Raw genomic sequence first — 19,162 nt, forward strand, 5'->3', positions numbered from 1 at the left:
GGCAACAAATGAGAACAATAAGTTTGCCAACACTTTCGATATGAGAGACACCAACTAAAAGCTAATCAACGTCAGCCTAATCATTATAATTAGCATCAACTCCAAATGCAATTAGCTGCGGCATGGCGAAACTTTGCAGCTTTAATTTCGTTTTTCTCGTCGCTCATACAGCCGACTGCCGACTAATTAGGAACTTTTCCATGCAGGCAGAGGAAGGAAAAAGCAGCACAACATAACATTCTGTGTTTTATAATGTGTGGAAACTGCCAGCCTTCAGCAGTCATCAGTTGGGACTTGGGCGCCGTATCCTCATAACAGGAAGCAGCCCGTCAGCAGCAGCAATACATCCACATCCCCATCCACGTCCACCCATCCGACCATCCCACCATCCACCTCCATCTTTTATGTTCCGGAGTCCGGACTCCGGGGCGCGGAAACTGCAGCGTCGATTATGTCATTCGAGAGTCGCCCCGGAGCCAGAGTTCCCCGCCATATTTGCTATATCGCCGTAATGCATGTCTTATCTGTCGCATCATCGGCAACATCGCTGGCAACACCAGCAAAAACATCCTTATGGAACATGCGATAATGATTAAATCAACCCTGGTGTTGTACTCAAATATTTGCATTGTTTACAACTTTATTAATTAAAGAGACATGCGACATGGAGCGGCATAAATTTTAGAAATTATCATTTTAACGAGCTGCGTAAGAACTTTGGTTTGCTGATTTCATAACTCTTTTTAAAGCGAACCATTTCAATAATTATATATGCTCTTATATGTATATGTAGTATATTAAAGACGACTTTTACCACTTTTAAAGTGTATCTCGAGGGTAAAAACTGTAAAAAAAATAAATATTTGGTTTTTTGGTATTTTCCTACAAAAGGTTAAATATTTTTTTTATTGACTACAAGTGTACTAAATACTTCTTCTATCTAATGTAAGTTTTAACAAATATGTTTTCTTCTACTTTAATCTTACTTTAATTTTAAAGCGTATATAGTTAAATTATACAGAGTATATTCGAAATAGAAGTACTATAGTAGTACTTTGAGTTCATTACTAACACTTAAGAGGCACTTTACTTTATATCATTAAAAATTTTTAAGCTTGACATTTGCCTCGAATGCAGTAACACTCTATCGATAAAATGAACTCGAATTTATTTCTTCTTTTTTATGCTGGGCGAGGAAAGTTGACGCCACTCGATTGAAGGCCACTTGTAGTGTCATTTCAGCGCTGCCAATGGCATGCACAATAAATCCTTCTGTGAAGAGCAGTTGCGCATACGCATTGTCATTAAATTAGCGGCGACATTGTTATTATGGCCATAAGCAAATATCAATTAAATTTGAATAAAAATGCAATGCACATAAATCTCGGCTGGTGTGGAAATGAGCTGGCCAAACAAAGATGCCAAATGGTGTGTCAAATGAGGCGCAACCACTTATGGCTTTCGGCAGGATACGCCAGGACTTGCATCCTGACACGCATCCTGTCACGCATTATAGGTTTATTATGTGCTCTTTGGCCTCGCTGCACTCGATTCTCGTTTCTGGCTCCATTTCGGAATCGGATTCGTATTGGGGCTTATCCTGCGACTCTGGCTGCATCATTTGCCATTCGCCTTTATGCTGAAATAAATGTGCATAATTTGTCGACATAAATCTCGGCGTCTACTCGTCGGATTGGGGTTTTATTCCGGTGCGGCAGGGCACGACTTGAATCCATTGGATCGATGGGCGTTGGGTTTGTGGTTTGGCTGCAGTTAATTTGCTGCCTAATTGAGCGAATTGCTAACAAAATTTGTTTCTGAAGTAATACAAAAGTTAGCTACAATTTTCGCTGACGGTAAACGGAGAAAAGTTGCAAGGTTTTAAAGGTAATTGGTAATCGTTTTGCCACAGACAGCACTGAAAATACCAATAAATGCCTTGTTTATTGACAATGCAATTTGATATTTCACAAAAAAAATTAAAATTTATACCAAAATGCAAATAAGAAATGATTATTACAGCTGCAGAATGCAATATGGCGATTATAATTATTATTAATGTATAAATGAAGACCTAAGGAAATTATTTTCACAGCGATAAAAACAAATGAATTTTGAAATAAATAATATTGGTTAGTGTCCCATCGCCCTTTCTGTTTTATTCAACTCCCAAATATGATTTTAGAACCCGCAAAACTTTTGAAAGCAAGCTGCTCTAATTTCTTAAGACGTATCGATCTAAAACAAAACCTTGCTTCCACTGCTTTTTAAATTTGCAATGAGCTACCGTATCTGTAATTTACATATGCCTTTTTCTTGGCTCTTACGTGGCTCGGACATTCGAAAGCTGACTTGACTTTTAAATTGGTCTAGCCCAAGGAACACAACCAAATGCCGCCCCATGAGGTCCTGTCAGTGGCAGGAGTGACCTTCAAATGCCAAGCCAAAACCATATCAACAAACTAAGCCAGAAATGCAACAGTTTTAAGAAGAGCGGGCAAAAAGGTAGTTACCCGAAACGAAAACTTTGGTGCAGCCTAATGCAAGGGTAAACACGCATGCCACGCCCCCTGTAATCGCTATAAGGACTCCTTTTTTTTTAGGGGGGGGGGGGGCTTATAAGGGGAGCATAACATTTCGTAATTGAGGCGCAAGTTTCTGATGGCATGATATGAGTACGAGTACGAGTAAGTTCAAATGCAGCCTCGTCTTGCCTCAACGCTTCGCATGCATGCCACACAATGCCGCACATGTGGAGATTAGAAAGGGGGTGGTGCAGTTTGGGCGGTGGTGCAGTGGGCGGCAGTGGGTGGACGGACGGGCCTGGAGACGCCAACGCGTCCTTGAGCGCACTTTTCTGCCACTTGCCTTCTATTTGTAATTTTAACGAGCTTGCCTTTGCCTTTGCTTTTGTTTCTTTGCATTTCCCGCTGAGCTGCTGTATTGCTGCTGCTGTTTTGCTATTTTGCTATTTTGCTTACTGTGTACCGTGTGTTTGTGCAGCTCTATGAGTGGCGAGCACTTGTGCAATATTTGCAGCAGACGCTCAAAGGACTTTCTCGTCTTGTTTTTGCCAGCCGAATCATCCCCTTTTCGTCTGTGTCTCAGAAGAAAACGAATTTCCTTCAGCATTTCCTGGCTGTCTCGCTGTGCATTTGCAGAAGATTTGATATGGGGCGCACACACACACTCACCCACCAAGCCATCAACCAAGAAAGCAACTCCCTTTTTTCCTGCCGCCCCCCCCCTGCAATTTCCGGCGGAAGCGCGAAAAACTTTTGCAGGTATTTAAGTGGCCTCTCCTGCGCCTTCAAACTTGGCAACATTCCCTAGGCCAACTACTTACTTTGGCCCATTCACCGCATTCAAGATCTTGGCGTCTTCGCCTTGCGCCATTCTTCAATGTGCACACTTCCGTTTCCGGCCTTGGACATCGAGTTTCGCAGAGCGACAGCGCCAGCAAAACAACCAGCTCAAACTGCGAGTATTTTTAATCGTAATAGACGTCCAAGTACTGTTCATTAAAAATTAAATAAAAAGCAAAGTTTCTAAATAACGGGGCGCCGAAAGTTAGGCAATACAATTTAGGAGAACGCCACAGTGGATTCCTATGCACTAAAAACACGTAGCATTTAATAGAATTTAATATATAATTTAAATATTATCCGCTACGATTTATATATATTGCAGTTGACATTAACTACAAATAAACAATTATTAAATATACTAACAATAAAAAAAATGTATCTTTAATGTCGCAACAAAATTATGCAATTACTAACAACGTTTCCAATACTTTCCAACTTGACTCAAATATTTTACGACATTTTAAATTCAATATGTATAAACTTATTTGTAATCCATTGTTCCATTAACAGGAATAAATACTGTACTTTGAACTTTTCATTCTTAAAACCGATATAGAAGCCGAAATATACAAAATAAAAGTTTAAAAATAATAATATACAGTCATTAATTTTGTGTAAAATTGGTTTATACTCGGCAATAGATGAACGTATTTATCTTTATATTTTATACTATCACAAAATTCCTAAAAATGTAAAAAATAAAACACAGTTCGCATTAGCTAGAAGGATAGTTAAGTATTTATTTAGGCACTTTCAACTTTCCCGAGGAATATGGCTCAGGCCATAAATTATACTACCCAACTTAGGCTAACCAACACAATTCTCGACTAAGTGCATACACGGATGTGTACAACCGAACGTCCTTAAGTAGGGACTACAGTAATGATTTGCATATGTCTTTCGGCTGTCGGGACACGACATGGCATGAAATACGATTTCGTATTTACTTTTACAGCAAATTGCTTTTAGTGGCTGCGACTTGGACGCGCCTAACAAATTATGTAAGCACTTTCAATGTCCCCGCTGTGTGCGAGTGTGTGTGCGGCTGTGGCCCCTGATTTATGTTCAAGAAACGTTCGAGACTTCCAACGAAATAAGCCCAAAACCAAAATGAACCGCAAGTCACCTTCTCACTCATAAGCCAATTTTAATTAAAGCCAAACATTTTAGGTAAACTGGGAATGCAAGAAAAATGCAATAAACTGGTAGAAACTAGAGAAGAAGAAAATGTGTCAGGGAAAATGCGGAATTTGCCATTTGCTGGGTGAAAGTGAAAGCGGAAAAGAAAGGAACGCAAAGGTATTTAACTATGCACTCTGCTGACACGGTAAAAAAGGAAAGGTGTGTCCTGTGGACAGGACAACCGGAGAGAAAGCCAAAGTGAATGCAATGAGCCGAAGGCAGAAAAAGGCCTTCGTCCTCTAAGCTCATCAGGCAACTTTTCATCCCATTTTCCCATTTTTTATTCATTCAAGTTTCGAATTTGCGATGCAAATTAATTGGTCTTGCAAATTGTTATGGGGCAGCTAACCAGAAATATAGTTTGCACTGCATAAAAAGCAAGAGACCGTAATAGAGTACTAAATTAAAAACGTAAACTTTAAAATTGTATAAACTGTTTCTCACACTCCACTAAAGCAAGAGACTATAACTGGGAGAACTAAATTAAAAACTTAAGTTTTAAAATTTTATAAACTATTTTTCACACTCCACTAACTTGTTAGGATTCTTTAAAATGTTATATGTTTCTCAAATGCTTATATTTGTTAAGATCGCCTTTAGCAATCTTTTAAATATAATGTACCCTTCACAACCTTATTATTAAATACCTTTATATTCATTTATTTTTACTTTTCCAATCTAGAGACAGGAAATATATAATAACTTAGAGCTTATTGGTTATAATAACCCCGATTACAGCATTTGTTAAATGATTACGCCCCCAAAATGCTATCGATTTTAGGAGCAGACCACCTTTTTTTTTGTGGCTCCACAATGGAAGGGAAAATGGTAAAGTAAATCGATTTTCGCCCAACCGAGGTGGTCATTAAAGGTGTGTTCTATTCTGCTAGGGACAGGTGAGCGTGACCTGGCAAATTACTTAATTAACGCACTTTTCTGACAAAGGCAAACCTGGTCTATGTCAGTCAACTTCGGTGAGTATTTCGAATTGCAAAGAGACCAGACCTCGACCTTGTTACTCACAGACGGAATTCTGTGTAAATGCCATTGAGTTTGGTACTTCGGTGTGGGACTTGACCTCTTGACCTCACCGAAAAACGACTGGCAGTTTAAATTTATGGGGAAAATCAATGGAATTCGAGAAGCTCTAATCACAGGCTGTCACCCCGAATGCCAATACCTTCTGTGGCCCACATTGACAGGCCTCCATTAGTGAAATCAAGTATGCAGACTTTGCCAATTAGATGAATTTTTTATGTTGCCAACAAATAAGCCATAAAAAGTGTCAACATGTCCTGTAGACAACCAGCACACGAAGTATGTATCCCTATACACACGTTCGCATTCCATCTACATGTAAAACAAAAACAAGTTTTCTCTCCCATAATCTTGATCTACTTTTCATGTACCGCGCAACGAGCTCTTTGGCTTATTATTTATTGGCATTTTGATAAGCCAAATTGCCAAGTGAGCGTCTTTCTTTACGACTTCATAATGCCAGCGCTCTTCTGTAAAGGCATTCTCATAAATCTTACGCCTAAAGTCTGAGTTGTTTTTTGTTTTTCCAGTTTGATTTCTTTGTGACTCCTTCGAGGGCCATAAAACAATTACCAGGACCTGTTTAAAATTGCATTTGCTATTGACAGTGGGCAAGCTGGAAAAGGCAAACAGGACACACAATCACAGAAATGGGTCCCTCGCCCTGATTCTCAGTTTGAAACACATTCTGTTTGCCCAGGCCCTGGGACGATTCTCGCATGTCTGTCAACATACTCCACAAATTTGCTTTGCCATTCAATATTGATGCTTGCTAAACATTTTCGGTCGAGTCTTGATGATTCGAATCCACATTGCGCATACGACTAGTGAACAAAGTGGTTAAACTCTACTTTAATAAATTTCGACAACAGGCCAGATTTTATTTGCCTAGGGGTTATAACTAATTCGGAATGATTTACTGGGGGTTCAATGGAGCATACGTGGAAAGCTAAGGAGTATAACATGTTTTGAAAGAGCCTAAAGGACTTTAAACCTTTTAAGTCTAAATTCTATTTACAAATAAATATATTCAACAATGAGCGTTCCAACATGTTTTTATTCTAGTAAACTTAATTCACAATATATATTACTTAATTCCGAAAGATTTTATAAAAGTACTAAAAAACTTTATTTATTATTTTCCAATTTCTAATTTCTATAGCATGTTAAACATATGTTTGATGAAATTGATTTTATACTTTTTAAAGTCCTTGATGGAACTCTCATTGCAGATAATAATTGCAATATGATTGCGTCTACTGAAAATAGTAAAATAAATAAATTGTACTCACTTTACGTCTGTATTATTTTTATAGATAATGCCACTTGCCGGAGCCATTCGTCGATTTCATTTCCGAATACTGGTGTTTATTATAGCAGCTACAGGTTATTTAAAGTATTGAATGCTTTTCAGTTAAACATATACTTTTCAATGATTATGGATAAACAATTACACTTTGCACAGACACAAAAACATTAGCTTTTATTTTCTCTTTAAGCTAGATTTGAAAATATTTAATATTTTTATATTAAACTATACATATATATTTGATTTGTATTAACACACGTATGTAAATAACTGATGGTTTATTTTATAGACACCAATAGAATGAGAACTGCAAGTAAAAGAGGAAAAATAAATTAGATTTGGGAGTTACAGAAATCTTTTTATCATTTTAGTCACATACACCACCCCATCCCACCTCTCCCTACCAAAACCCTTTATCTAATTTTCCCAAAAGCCATTCCGTGACCTTGCCAAAAACATTAATAACAATTCTCCTGGTATAATTTGTTGTAAATGCACGCGTAAGCAGAGCTAGCCCAAAAGCAACGCCCACTGAACAATTTGATTGCACAATGGCTAGACACAACAACATTTTGACAGGATATCCTTGCTGGGTATGTGTGTGTGAATTGGTATAAAAGCATATAAAGGATAATAAAGGGTTTAGCTACGCATACAAATGACAAAAAGTATGTATCGGGTTCACATGTGTTTGTCTGTACATTTTTCGGAAAAATGTTTCGTGTTGCACAGTGGTAATATATCTGTCTCGAAAATAAAACCTGTGTTATTTATCACGGAAATAAAAACCATTTTCAGAGTGTTTTTTGTGTACTTAATCTATTTACGCAGCAACTAAATTCAATTTAAGAAAAATAAATAAACAACATTTATTAAAGGATAAACATAAAAACAAATAAACAGAAAAATAGTTTTTGCATAAATACAGCTTGGACATTTTTAGAGCAAATATATAAATTAAATCCAATTTTTCAGGAATGGAGAAGCGGAAGTCCTTAATATACAACTGCTTGGAAGCTAACCAAATGAAAACAATTTCCCCACACGTTATTTCCACATGTTATTTTGCTGCTAATGTGGGCTCTGTGCTCTCAAAGGGTCAACCCTTTTTTCTAATATTTTTGCTCCGTTTCGTCCTGTTTGTTGGTGCAGCTGTGCCAAAGGCATTCCAAAAAAGAGATTGAGATCCTATTTTCTGACATTTAATGCACGTTTCAGGCATGTTCACCAAATAAAGAATAAATTTCGCTAGGGCTTATGACACATGAGTAAAGCCATTTACATATATATGAAAATTTCAGCAGAATAAAAACAAGGATTAAGCATGTTCCTTCCAGGATTTAAAACTCGCGTAAAAATCCTCAAATGAAAGAAAGCAACAAAAAGTGCATGTTTACGGTAGCCATAAAGTACGATAATATAAAAATAAATTCAAAGCTGACAATATCAGCGCAATAACGACTCCCTCCATTTACGAGTTCCCTCTGTTGTAAATACGTTGCTTATGACCATACCAAAGTATAAAATAAAAAAATCATTTAAGGTGAAATTACATTTCTACGAGTTAAAAGAGTTTATAGATCCACATGATGCGAAAATTTCTGATAGAAGACACAAATTTTATCTTTCTTTTTGATTTGAAATTTATATTCAAATATATTATAAGACATGCTCAAAAATATTATAAGACATACACATACTTTATACATTTATATAATACATATACGATATATAGTGTAAATATTTGTATATCTAAATAAAATGATTTTAAGCTGCATTTTTCACTATGCCAAACGCAATGAATTATTCGTAGACCGTTCAGTCTATCGTCCGAATTTAAACGCACCTTAAATTATTCATTGGGAATTTTCACAAATTTGTGGCCCCTAGATTAATTAATTTCTTGGCTGTAAACGAATAAATTATGGGCCCTGGCAGGATTTCTTTTATTTTTCCAAAAACCTGTGGCCAAAAAGCCAACAACAATAAAAAATACCAGGCCTCACCCACGCAAACTGAAAATGTAGGTCAGCGATGTGAATTGAAAATCAGAATAAAAACAAAAACAAATACCACATGCTCAGACCGACACACATGCGGTGGAAAAATGTGTGTGAGTGTGTGTTCTTTGAGCTTTGTCGCAGTGTAAAATCAATTTTCATGAAATGTGCCACGCGTCGTATGAGTAATCAGCGGGGACAAGCCAAACAAACAAAGCCTGGGCACGAACAAAGAGCAGAACGTATGCGTAATTCGTGTATTGACGGCGGCAACATATTGTGGTATAAATCAATTTAGCGCTAATTTCAATAAACCAAACGGGCCCATAAAACACCAATTGATATAATTCGATAAGTAGAAAGGATGGCGGCTAAGGACCAAGCCAACTAGTCGACCAGTTTATAGCTCGGAACTATTTTTAGATGACCTTGCTCACTGGATTAGACCATGTGGTTTAGAAAAACCATTAAATTATACAGCTTATGGCTTTTAAATGAAAAAACCGTTTAATAAATCAATATATTTGATAAAATCGAAGGTGAAACATAGGAATATTATCTTATTACGCGCCTAAGTATAGTTAATGTCGTTTCCCAAAAAAAATTAAACTAAGTTTTTCTGGAAGCACAATGACTAAGAAATAAATGTATATAATTAAAATTGAAAATGTACTTTAAAACAATACAAAAACATCAGCAACTATTCGTTTATTAAAATCAAAATTTAATAAGCTGCATTTTTCTATTGTGTTCAAATTGAACAAAACGTGTTTGATGACCTACACCCAAAGGAAAATCCTGAGTAGACCCAGTATTAAAAAATGTAATAAATATATCGGCTTGTTTTAAGAAATATTGAAATAATATTGTTTTTTTAGATATGTAAGTATGTTTTTTATCCACTCAGTATTTCATACACCAAACAATTCTTAGCCACTTAAAAACTATACCTTCCCAAAAGTAGGCAACTAAATTTTTACCTTGTTTATGCGTTTAGTTGAACATTAATTTCTGGTACGTTTTGTGGTTTCAGTATGTTTGCATTTATCTGTATAATTGAAGCATTTTTGGTTGGAGTATTTCGTTTGCACTGGATGATAGTTTTTGCTTGCAGTTTTCATATCATCAGGACTATGATGATGAAGTAGCAACAACACATGAGAATCTTAAAGTTGGGCAATTTGTAGCCTTTGTGCTTTTGTTTGTTTAGCTTGGCCTGCAACTGCAGTTGAAGTTGGAAGTGCTCGTAGCCCGAATTGGATGTGCGGATGACGTTATTCTTTCCACCTTCGTGACCTCCGTCGCTATTGTCACCGAATTTGATGTCGTCGCAGGTTTTTATGCACATCTTCCACGGCTGACCTTTTTTGCTATTCGGATTATCCAGCGAGAGAATTTATTTGATTACACTTTCACAGTTTCACAATGGCTTTTCCTCGTGTGTGCTCATTTCCCTTTGCAGTTTATACGCGCAGTTTGTTATCAAAGTCAGGGGTTTTCATGGCTGGCAAACTTTGCCTGTAGCAATTTCCATAAAATATGTGAAAAACCAAAGAAGAACTTCAGTTAAAGTTAGTTGATCAAACATTTGCTGGCCAAAAATCCAAGAGGTTAATAAACATAAAACGGAAGCACCAACTCAAACTGAAAGGAAATACAATGATAGCTCGTTGAGGAAAAACAACAAGCAAAAACCCATTGAATATGGTTAGCAGAAGGAGGCTATTTCCTTGGACACACAATGTTGGTGATTTTTGGGTGGGTACATTTTTGAAGCACATTTGTTTGCTAACCCTAGACATATTGCCTGTGTATTGGCTTGCCAAGGAAATTAAAAGCGAATAAATAAAACAAAAAAAAGAACAAGCTCAAAAAAATAAATAACATTTATGTAGAAAATACAAATTCTTTATTAAATATTTGTATTAAAGGCAAGTAGTACTCAAAAATAAGTGGAAAAATTATAATTAGAAACATTCTCTGACTTTAACATCATTTAAACAAAAATTCAGAATTAGTTCAAATTTTAAATGTCAAAATATTTTTTTTTAAAGCGTGTCTAACCTTAAAAAAATAAAGTCTCAAATTTAATTTAACTTATAGTAACACCTAAAACAATATATAATCATCGGCTTGGAAAATTAGACATTCTATAACATTAAAGTTAAAAATCGTTCCATAAAATAAATTTAAATAAACCTTTGGGTCTTAAAAACAAAGATAACTAAATAACTTAACAGTTTTCCAATTTATACATTTGTACATTTACGTATAGATAAATTGTCTTTGCTTATTTTAGGCTATCAATTTCTTGTATAAAACCTAAGGGGATGTGTTGTCCATTTAAAGAGTTATCTTCGAAATCCAGTTTTTACAGCAAAGTTCAAGCTTCTACTTTTCTTGGCCATGAAATTCTTCGATTCCCAAGCAGTTAACTTAATCACGCACCCATTTTTAACCCACGGAACAGAATGGCGAGGCATAAAACATTTGTTTTGGCCAAGGGTGAGGATGCTCCAGGGAGTCCTCCAGGCTGAACGGAGACGACAAACGCGTTTAATTCAATCTCATTGGGAAATATCGCACATACGCCACGTGCGCCCCACCGACAGGACCCACCTGGGCAAAAACTGGAGGAATAATAATTTTGCACAAGTTTGCAACTTTCACTTTTCACTTCATTAGACGCGAACTTTTGGCGCTGATATTGTTGCTGCTTTAGTAAATCGCTGTTTTTTCCTTTTTTTTGGCCGTGTGGCAAACGCTTCGTTTGCTGGCGTTTTGTATACTAAAGGACATGGGCTTGCCACTGGATGCCAAGCAGCTGCGTCCTCAGGTCCTGTGGGAAGAAAACTCTCTGTCTCTCTTGGCTCTCTGGGCTTTTCGCCAAAAAAAAAGGAAATGTGCGCGCGCAGGAGCGTCCGGAGAGTTGCCAACTTGGCCAGTTCCTGGCTTGTTTATAAAAACAACAACACAACAGTTGGGGAGTACGAGTACCCTTTATATGTAGTATGTCCAGAGCCATCGTCGTTGGCCATGTTTTTCAGCTGCTGGTATGCTGTTGCTATTGCCCGCTGCACTTAACTTGAACTTTTGGAGCTGGCCTGTCGAAAAGTTGGCAGCGGACAACTTCAAGGCTTTTTAAAAGATTTCACTTGACGCTGAGACATTCAGGCGTTGGCCTGGCCAAAACACTCCCATATATTCTCTCACCCATATATGTACGACTACTCCTTAGCCACATCCTTGCGCGACTCACACGCCCACCAAACGACTTTGAAACAAATTCACGCTGGCCTTTGGCTTTGGCATTGGCCACTCTCATTAAAGCCAGAAGTTATTGTCTTGTTTGGCATACAAAGCGGAATATGTGTATGTACATAAGAAATACAGCCCATCAAGCTGACTAATTTGATGCTTTCAGCTTAGTGTCTGTCAATGAGTCTATAATGGAGCCAAATGACGGCTCAAAATGTGGGTTACAACCGCATTTGGCTCTGACAAATAGGAGTCAATCTCATCGTGAAGAATAACAAATATATGCTCATCGGTCATATACCATGCATAGTCTAAGACAATTCCAATTCTTCAATTACTTTTTAAAATATTTCCTAATTTATGATGCAAAAATTCTTTAATAAACATAAAAATACTTGATTTTTTATGGTAAATCAATGCAGAGTTATTGCCTCTTAAAGGTTTAAATTTAAACAGCTAACAATTGGAATTTTTGCGGTCTCGTCCTTGAATTCTCCAAAATTGCTTTGCCTCTCTATCTATCGATATACCTAAACAGAATGTGGTTTGGTTTCGTTCGGTTTTGTCCAGAGCAAAATACATATAGCTGATTTGCATATCAGCTCAACACTTAGCACTCCCTAAGCCCCCGAACTCCCCACCCGAGCATGGTGTTATATGGAATAAAGTCGAGGCTGACTTGGGTATTCAACGAAATTATCATCTCGCTGTGCACGATTCGCCTTCGTACGTGTCGTCGCCTGGATATCCATGGAGCTGGAGCTTTCGCCTGTCCTTGTGCCTTGGATGGTGGCCCGTGGAAGTCCTGCTCATCCCGCTCATCCAGCCCCCGAACCACCCACTTCCTATAGCTGGCAGTGCCCACGGTCAAGCTGCTTATCTCAAAACACTGGTTGCTTTGGCGAAAGAAAACGACGCGACTTGCCAAACAGGAATTGGGGCAAAAAATCGCAAAAGTGAAATGTCGAAATCTTTTCCATTCGAGGCAGAGAACGAAAAATAGAATCGAAAAAATGATACACAAGTTTATAGCGTGCCAAAATCTTGTAGTTTTTTTTGTCCACCCAATTCAATTGTTTGATCCGACTTTGCCTCAACAAGTTTCTCGTTGAAGAACAACTATTTGCCTGAGTTAAAGCCTCTAGGCGGAGGGGTCATAAAAAAGTCAGGATAAGGAATTCGCAATACCCTCGGACATGCACAAAAACCGACCTAGGGGTAGGATTTCAGCCGAGGCAGTTAAAAGGCAGTTTTATATTCATTACAACAACAGGAAATGACAATAGCAACAGCAACATCAACAATTTACGACTCCAAACCGAGTAGGTCGACTTTTTTATAGTTACCACAGTTCACCTCACATAATAGCAACCTTTTTCCTCCTGCTCACGAACACGTAGCCACCCACGCTCACAAAATGGCCAGTAAAAAAGTAAAACAAAACCATACAAAACACTCTAAACGAGTTTATGTCTTTAAACCAATATTAACGTACTTGGGTTTTATAATAAAAAACTCCATAAATCCTTTTATTATTAGATATTTATTTTGTTCTTTTGTAGTTTATTGGCGTTTTTTTATTAGGTTTAATTAAAAAATATGATTGTTCAGATAAAAAATAGATTGAACAAAAAAAATTAGAACGACTAACAACATTTTTAAAAAAAGATAAGATAAGATAGATGTACAAATTCAAACTGCATGCTGAAAAAATACAATAATCACAAATCATTTGATATAACGTTTATAAAGAAAGCTGAATCTGTATTTCAAAGCTTTATTACAAATAAGTTGGAGCTAATTTAAAATTTACCCAAATCGTTCTACTTAAAAATTAATCAAATAATAAGGCTTACTGTTAAAAAAAATCTACAAAATCTTCTTTAAATTAATTTTAAAAATTAAAACAAAATTATATTTTCAAATTTATAATTTTAAACTTATAAATATTAGCTTATAAGAGATAAATACATTTTAGTTGAGTAACTTTTGACTGAGGCAACATTTAACGAAATTGACTAGGCAAACTCTTTTGCCCCTCAATTAATTCAAATTTTACAGCCCAAGTTAGTTCAAGTTTTGCAAGTTGAAAGTCAAATACAAGGATCATAAAACGCTTGATAAGCATTTGACGAGGAAAATCTAACGGTAGAAATATTGAAGGACGAGTCCGCGCACTACCACTCAAACCCCCACATATATATACAAATATATATACATGCTGTAGACACACCTAAGGTGAAGCCCCAAGTTGGCTTAGACAACGGCAAAAATATTGCAGTGGCGAACACGGGAACAGCTGAAAAAGTGAAAGTAATGGGCAGGCCGAAACTTTTTCTTTCGCTTAACTAACCTGGCTGAAACTCTACTCCGCTCAGCTCAATCTGAAGGACTTTCGGTCCGCAGTTTTCCGTTTCTGCCTTCTGCCTTTGGCGATTGCTTATTTGTTTTGCGCTAAAAATTAAGCGGCCACGAAAAGTTTGCGGGTTTGGTAAATTACTTTACACGCCACTTGAACACGCAGGCAACGAACAAACCAACCAACAAACACGATCCAAACACATTTAATTAAATTAAAAATAATAGATAATGCTGAACGAAAAAGGAACTTCAAACAAACTGAATTGTTTAAACTTTGGGTTTAGGTAACAAGGAAAGACTGTGGAAAGTTCAAGGCGAATACAGGTATTCCTAAAATTTTACCATGTTTCTGTAACTAAATTAATATATAGTAAACAAATAAATTGCCTCCACCTTTTGGACAACTCAAGGCCCTGTCAATTTTCACAATTTTCCCTCACTGACATCGACTGATGTTGGCAACCCATCAATTATAATAACGATTGGCTTTCAATGGGAATATGGGATTGTTATCAGATATCGAGCACAGCAATTACTCTGCACACACACTACAACCCATGGGTTTCGTTTCTCAACTGATAAGTGGCCAACTTATTCAAGGAATGGCTCCAGTAAAACAGGATACAGAAAGTAAAGTGGATAGAATGGTTAAAGTCAAGCGAGTTGGCCGCACTTTATCGGACGATTTCTGGCTGTTTGCCATTAAAGTGCCACGCATAAACGAAGCTGCCTGATAAGAGATACATTTTTTTACATACTTTCGTTTAAAGTTACAGGCGACGACAGCCACAACAACAAGACGAGTGATATAGGTTTTTGCACTAGACACGCACGTTGACATTCAATTTAATTAAATGTGGTTTTATTGAATATATTTAACATATTTATATATTTTAATCGGCGAACAGCAAGCACACAGATCTATTCAAGCTCTTCAAAACTGTTTTTTTGTTTCGGAAATGATTATTATAGGTATATAGATATATCTATGTTCGTTTCATCTTTGGGTATTTAATTTAGCTACTGTTGCTGTTTGTTGCTTTGGGGAAATTCTTCTGTATATTATTTGGTTTTTGCTTGAAGGTGCTGTGAGTGTGTTAACGAAATGAGGAAAGATTGTCTACTGAGTGTGCGAAACGGATCCGAGTCCTGTCGAACCCAAGGAGAGCTGCCTTCGCCGTACCACGGCGCGTATGTGTGATATGCGTTTCGTTTTGTTTTAGGAAAGTGCGCGCGCAAAATGCCAAACAGCTGTGCCGTCTCAGCTGCTGTTAAAATCTCTTTTAAAGGAGCGAGAGAGCGAGCGGGAGAGCGGAAGAAATGGCTGGAGAAAGTTTCCTCTGGGGCGCACGCTCACAACAGGAAAGCGGGTGGAGAAAGGGGGGTGCTAAAGTGAAAGTAGCCTTGTTGATTAACATCCTTCAGAGTTTACCCACATTGGAAAGGTCGCCAATTTCACTGATAATAACATTCCTTCATGCTGGCAATGCCGCCACAGCTGTTGCGAGAGCGAAGCGGAAACGGAAAGAGCGCACCGGAAGTGACTTGGCCAAGTGGCATTTCCCCAAGCAAATTCAAAAGGCCAACAAATATTCTTATTAGCCACAACCAAAACAGGATAAGGCATTTTATTTCATAATTAAAATTGAAGAAAAATGAAGAAAATAATTTAATATCGAATAATAGCGTAATTAAAGCCCAATTAATTAGTAAATGCTGTGTGTAATTGTGTTCAGCAATGACAAATACTAATGACTTTAATAATTAGAAAATAGATATTTATTTTCCTTTAAAGTAAAGATTCTATAATATAATAAAAAACTTAAATTGCCTAACAACAATTTAATTAAAGAATATCGAAGTCTCATAAGCGTTTTACTATTATGGAAAAGTATATGATAATGGTTCATTCCAGTAGTACCACCTTTTGAGAAACAGTAACTCAAACCAGAAACGTGACGGAATATCGCGAGCATTAGCTATCTGAGAAGTTCCGTTAGTCAAATCGAAATTATTAAAGCTACATTTACATGACGATTTCTTCGCCGAACACGAAGCCCCAGCAACCGGGAAAAATGACAAAGCAAAAGCATAAATCACTATATAACCCACTGAAGTCAGAAACTTCGTCGCACTCAGCGAAAATAAGTGAAATGTGGAACAAACCGTATATGGGAATAATAATCTTTTGTATGATGGTCAGCAATGGAATGGCCATACCCACCGAGTTGGCCAGATACACTCAGTTGGGGTAATTATATTTATATGTAACTTAATTAATTTAATGGATATATAATTTAACAGACAAGGACCATTACCGGAGGCCAACAACAGTATAGTGAGCACCACAAATAACCTGGGTCTTAAACTGGAAACATCCTCCCCAGCTCCGGACTTTGAATACGCCCTTCTGGGTGAGGATCCGCAAGATCAGCAATGGTATCGTGTTAGTCTTACCCCGAAAACCAACAAAACGGGCTACCGGGCACAGTTCGCCACTCGGAAGCATCCACCCTTCGACTCGCAAGTGGCCCATCGGCACGATAAGACCATTCAGGATCTGCTCAACTGGCTGGACCGTTCCGAGGATCAAAGTCTGTTGAAGGTTTATCGTGACCTCTTGGCATACACGCCGCAGGCAGAGTCATCCCAGGAGTTTCCCCATGGCAACGAAATCGAAAAAGAGGAAAAGGTGCCAAGGAAGCAGGGATGCCGAAGGCACGATCATCGATTGCTCCTCGTGGAAGAAGAGGGAACCAGCTCTACAACATCATCACCACCAGGGCAAAGTCAACCGCAGTCGGCAAACAACTTGGTCTATTTCATAAAGGGGCTTAAGTAACGACAAAGAGAAATAGTACCACAGTTCTTGAATTTCACGTAATGGTACATTAAGCTATAAAATTAAACAGTATTTATATATTAAAAAGGAAATATTGCAGCATAATGAACATTTTTCTATTTAGAATCAATAAATTTTTAATGGGGTTAAAAGATTTTGAGTTCTAATAACATATATATCTAAAGAGTATTAAGAAAAGCCTATTTCTTTACGAAATTTGAGTGGAGTATTAGATGTTGGTATTACATTTAATATATAATAGCAATATTATTATAATACAATGTTATAAAAATATATTAATAATAAGACATAAAATAACTTATTTATTCATAAGTTGTTAGATTTTAAAAATATAAAGATACTTATCACAGAATTAAAAACAACATGGTTCCTGAGCTTTTGGTACGAATAGCTTTCGCCAAATTCACCTTTTTTCTGAAACTTTCACAATTTTTTCTCTTATACTCAAGTTAACTTTTATAACAAGCTAGGCCGGCTTGTGGAAGTTTTTGAAATTGTCTGATAAGCGAAATGCGGGCAACTGAAATGGGGTCTTAACAACGAATTGTCGGCCCAGTTAGCTGACACTTGCTGCTCCACTTTGGCTCACATTGGGTGGGGGTAAAAAGAGAAGAAAGCAAGTCAAGAGCACAGCAAGAAACTTTGAGCTTGACCTGGACTTTGGCGGATGATTATTGCTTGGACTCGCCCACAGTGGCCTGACCCTGCTCATCCCTGTTGGCCCGCTCCAGGCGGATGTCCTCCAGCTCGTAGGCCGCGCGGTAGGTCATCTTGCCCAGCTGCTCATTGTAGACCAGCAGACTGGGATTCAGGTGCGTTGAACTGCGATCCCCCAGAGATGTATATCCCTGGTCGTAGAGGCAGCAGTAGGGCAGGTTATTGGACCGCAAATAACTCCAGATGTCGTGGTAGCTCCATTCGAGCAGTGGGAAGATCCGCATCATCGCTGGCCATCCGTTGTCGCAGGGAAGCATCTCGTGGAGTTTGCAACCCCCAGGATCGCTGCGACGGCAGCCGAGGAACATGGCCCGCACCTGAGGATCCTCGGCCACCAACTGCTCGAAGGCCAGCTTGAGGACTCCCTCGTAGCGGCGCATTTGTAGTCCATATCGCTGAGCACAGTCATCGACGAACTTCTCCAGCTCCTCGAAGGGATCCGCGGACTTTACATACACCGCTCGCAGTGGCATCGATGGTGGCTTCATTTTGGCTAAAATATCCAGCAAGACCGTGCAGTCCTTGCCGCCATTGAAGCACAGCATAATCTCATCTGGCTTATATAGACTTATTGCCCGTTTTATCAACTCTGTGGAGTGCTCAAGTTTGTCTCTCAATTGGTCATTCAATCTTTTCACTTCGACTGGTGGAACATGCAAACCGCGATTCTTAAGCTGAAAATGCCACACTCTGGGCCAGAACTGAGGTACCAGTTTCATTTTAACAAGCTTAACAGAAACTCAGGCCAGTTGTCGTATTATGATAATTTGTTTACTTCATTTTGTTCTGATTTGTAAATAAATGAAAGCATTATCATTTCATAATCTGTAACTAGATTTCCATTATAACATTTATGATCTGTATACAATTTCCTTTCTCATCAAAATAATCAGTCGCAATATCTTGAAAATACGTATTTTTAATTGAAACATGCAGCTAAATACTTAAGACAATACAAATAATTTAACCAATGAGTGTTTCTTTGTGAAACCTATCGAGATTTTATATATGGATATCACGATATAATACCATTGATATAGGATTTTAAAAAAAAATTAAAAAATTA

General features: G+C 37.7%; 3 protein-coding genes across 4 annotated transcripts; 1 reads left to right on the plus strand and 2 right to left on the minus strand.

Moving 5' to 3' along the window:
• Positions 1 to 9,987: 9,987 nt before the first annotated feature.
• Positions 9,988 to 15,626, minus strand: LOC119546684. Of its 2 annotated transcripts, none has more exons than XM_037853153.1 (2): positions 15,275 to 15,626; positions 9,988 to 10,415 (listed from the first exon to the last, which is right to left on the minus strand). In XM_037853153.1, the coding sequence occupies exon 2, from the start codon at positions 10,243 to 10,245 to the stop codon at positions 10,015 to 10,017; it is 231 nt and encodes a 76-aa protein (XP_037709081.1). In that variant the 5' UTR covers positions 10,246 to 10,415; positions 15,275 to 15,626; the 3' UTR covers positions 9,988 to 10,014. The 2 variants fall into 2 exon arrangements, with proteins under 2 accessions (XP_037709081.1, XP_037709082.1); XM_037853154.1 differs by lacking the exon at positions 15,275 to 15,626 and adding an exon at positions 11,517 to 11,667.
• A 1,015-nt stretch (positions 15,627 to 16,641) lies between these two features.
• LOC119547519 lies at positions 16,642 to 17,499 on the plus strand. Its single transcript, XM_037854413.1, has 2 exons — positions 16,642 to 16,767; positions 16,821 to 17,499. The coding sequence occupies exons 1-2, from the start codon at positions 16,670 to 16,672 to the stop codon at positions 17,356 to 17,358; spliced, it is 636 nt and encodes a 211-aa protein (XP_037710341.1). The 5' UTR covers positions 16,642 to 16,669; the 3' UTR covers positions 17,359 to 17,499.
• Positions 17,500 to 17,654: 155 nt separating this feature from the next.
• LOC119547503 (FAD synthase) lies at positions 17,655 to 18,876 on the minus strand. The gene has a single exon (XM_037854395.1). The coding sequence runs from the start codon at positions 18,813 to 18,815 to the stop codon at positions 18,051 to 18,053; it is 765 nt and encodes a 254-aa protein (XP_037710323.1). The 5' UTR covers positions 18,816 to 18,876; the 3' UTR covers positions 17,655 to 18,050.
• Between the last annotated feature and the right edge of the window lie 286 nt (positions 18,877 to 19,162).

This window comes from Drosophila subpulchrella, chromosome 2L (genome assembly GCF_014743375.2).
Source record: "Drosophila subpulchrella strain 33 F10 #4 breed RU33 chromosome 2L, RU_Dsub_v1.1 Primary Assembly, whole genome shotgun sequence".
Taxonomy (NCBI): domain Eukaryota; kingdom Metazoa; phylum Arthropoda; class Insecta; order Diptera; family Drosophilidae; genus Drosophila; species Drosophila subpulchrella.